This window comes from Rhizopus delemar, genomic scaffold (genome assembly GCF_000149305.1).
Source record: "Rhizopus delemar RA 99-880 supercont3.11 genomic scaffold, whole genome shotgun sequence".
Taxonomy (NCBI): domain Eukaryota; kingdom Fungi; phylum Mucoromycota; class Mucoromycetes; order Mucorales; family Rhizopodaceae; genus Rhizopus; species Rhizopus delemar.
Window position 1 is genome coordinate 931313 of NW_027137837.1, and position 3318 is coordinate 934630.

The 3318-nt window shown below is 34.4% G+C and overlaps 1 protein-coding gene across 1 annotated transcript; it reads left to right on the top strand.

Annotated features, from left to right (window-relative positions):
• Positions 1-608: 608 nt before the first annotated feature.
• On the top strand, positions 609-925 carry RO3G_13034 (uncharacterized protein; the record flags this gene model as incomplete). The annotated part of the gene is made up of 2 exons (XM_067667618.1): positions 609-875; positions 914-925. The coding sequence occupies 2 exons, from the start codon at positions 609-611 to the stop codon at positions 923-925; spliced, it is 279 nt and encodes a 92-aa protein (XP_067523719.1).
• Positions 926-3318: the final 2393 nt, after the last annotated feature.

Below are 3318 nucleotides of genomic sequence, written 5' to 3' on the forward strand. Positions count from 1 at the left end.
TGCCGAATGTTCTCATCTTTTTCTCCCGCCTTGTTTTTTTTTTTTTTTTTTCCTTCTTTTTTCTTTTCTTCTTTTTTTCTTAATGTCCCAATGATAACCTATACGAATGATCATAAAAGATTGGAAGAAAATCTGTTGAGTCTTCAATGGGCTGCACTTACTGGAAATGTTGGTAAGAAAAAAAAAGTATTTTAAGCCCTTACACAGCCTTCATTAAAATAAATCTCCTTAGGACTCATCAAGTTTGCATTAGACCATGGTGCACCGATTAATTGTACGATGAATGGGTTTTTACCATTGCAATTGGCATGCGTTAATGACAGTAATATCATTGCCGTACAATATCTCATTGACAGAGGAGCGAATGTCAACTTGCAGCAGTAAAGACAAAGAAAGAAAAGAGATCACTGCCTTCTAACCCATCCATCATTAGATACAGTAAAAAGAAGAATGAGAAAGCATTGGGTTCAACTGCACTCCATGTCGCTTGCGCCAATGGTTGTTTTCATATTGTCCATTTACTTTTAGAAAATGGTGCACAAGTGGACCTTGAAGATAAATTTGGTTCAACCCCACTGGACATTGCCTTTGCCAGAAAAGATGAGGAAATGGTACGACTGTTGCAAGCAGCCCCCTTATCCGACGTCCCTGCCAGTAGGCGGAGTTTCAGCGTGCACAGACCACCGGCTGTTACACCTGATTGGTACGGAATCGGTGTGATTCACATGTACGATGATGATACCTACCTTCAAGCTCTCGAAAGACGGACGTCTAGACGACCCGTGGCTCATAAAACAGAAAACACTCTGGCGTCGAGCAAGAGAAAAGAAGGATCGGAAAGAATGGGTTCAGTCGACAGACCGAGAAAGGACCATGTAAATAAGGAATCAAGACCATTAGAATCATTTTATAGAAAAAGTCTTGAGCTTCGTCCAACCAACCTGGCTCACTTTGTCCGAAAGCACAGGCTCAGCTTGGATAGCTCGCGTGAGATGATGGAAAAAAACAGAAATCAACGTGGGATCTTTTCGAGATGGACGGGGTATCGAAAGTAAGCCATCAAGTGATCTACGCTGTACATGTCAAGATGAATGCTTTCTTTATTGTATATAACCTTTCGCTCTTGTATATGAATAAATAAAATGATTTCGATCATTTGTGATTAAACAATGCTCTACATGATCGAAAGTGGCTGTTTCAATCGAGTAAAATCATGTCTGCTTTTCACACTTGGTGTCCTTTAGATCATAAAGATGCGACTATTTGTATTCATAAATAATTCCAAGACCCCTTTTCAATTGATAAATAACTTCGTTCCCATGGACAAATGATGGAAAATCATTTAAGAAACCAAATCAAGTTGAAATCGGCTGGCAAACTTTCTTTTTTTTTTTTTTTTTTTTTTTTTTTTTTTTTTTTTTTTTCCCAAACTTTAACAACACTTCAACTTACTGTCAAATAGGAAACAAAGGATCCCAACTCCTTGTCTGAATGGGGCATTTTTTTTATAAAGAAAAAAAGCAATACCTTAATTCATGGTTCGAATATTTACTGGAAAATCTTAGGGGACGACTTATTATACCTGAAGGTTAGCAACATACAATTGTTAACTTACTGCTAAGAAGCTTAAAGACGACAATAACTATAATCTTGGAGAGTCCAGATGAAAGAGAGCAAATGACTTTTTTTTTTTTAAAAAAAAAAGAGGGTTGCAATATTGTATGCTTTGGGTTTGATGAGGGGGGGGGGAGAATCAAAATATCAAATGGGTAAGACTAAACAAATGTGTTTTGCTCAACAAAACCATTTCTAAGGATTATAAAAGGAATAAAGGAGGTACAAGACAAAACTTATTGTTTCTGCTGATTTTGAAGATAATGAAGTGTTTTGTAAATAGTTGATTATATTTATGCGTGTAATACTTGGTTCAACTACAATGTATCGTTTCTTTTTAGAAAGAAATCAGACTACAAGAAAGCAGTAAAGAAATGATATTTAAAGAAGTGAATTGCTCTGTTGGAAATAAAGCAAATTCGAAAATAAGCATAAAAGGGTGCTAGAGAATACTGGCTGATTCGACGCATGTTTAATGCTCTAATAGTCCTTTTGACAGCAAGTACATGAATAACCACAGAAAGATTTTACGAGTACCTGTAAAGCACGATACAACAGATGGCATCTAAAGTGTAAATTTTCTTTACAAGAAAAAATTGCCAGATAAAAATTGATACTTTTTTCAATAAACTTAAAGCTCTTTAAACTTTTTTTTTTTGAGAAAAAGAATAATCTGAAAATTAATTTTTACTATTCATCCAAAAAAAAAAAAGTTAAAACAGCTTCACTGATAATTATAAACTACTCTCTTGGAAATGCTCGGTTATGAGTAGTTTCGTTCAAGATATTTAATACACGATTCGATTATTAAGGTTGACCATCCTTTTTCATTAAAAGTAATTTGAATGCAAAGGAAACTTAAAGTTCATTTTGATAAACCTGTCGAGTACAACATTCAATTCGAAAGCCGCCTTGATCCTCTTTCTTTCTAGAGTAAAGAAATTCCGTTGAAGAGAGGGAAAATGAATGAGTTGCGATCTTTTGAAGACGATTGATGTTGCTGCCTTTCTCAAGAGGCTTATGGTTCTGATTTTACTTGTGTGGGAGAACTGAGTTGGGTTTCTAATAAGTTGGAGTGACTCAAAGATGGGTTTAGTGTCATCTGACTTCGGTAGTAACATTGCTTATTTCTTCCGACTGAAGCGTATTTGTTATTTAATATTGGTGCCCTGATTTATTTTAAAGAAATGGATTACTTGTTCTTTTATGAAAGGGTTTTATAGCATTTGACAATAATCCATTAGATATCAAGTCATAATGAACCCTGACTACACTATTCAGAAGCCATGTACTGCCACTTTTAATGTAACATAGCCCCAACTTTTCATAACAACTTGAAATTATAATCAAGATGAAGAAAGAGAAATGAGAAAGTCTTTAGTTTGTCAAATCAAATACAAATCATTCACACACACACACACATAAACATAAACAAATAAAGAATAGAACCAATTTATAAGCTGAATGATGCTCATTCTACTTTTGTTAAAGGATGTCAATAAATCTTACGACTTGCTTGATCTTCACCCCTGTTTTAATTTAAATGCAAGCAAGTAATCCACTCCTCTTCTAAAAAATAATAATAATCAAACATAAAATATGTAATTATTGTTATTTTGCATTAAAGATAATGCAAACAAAGCATGATCTTAAAATACTCTTGACGTTAAGAAACCATTCTTGTTTTACAGTATTTCTGTGTCA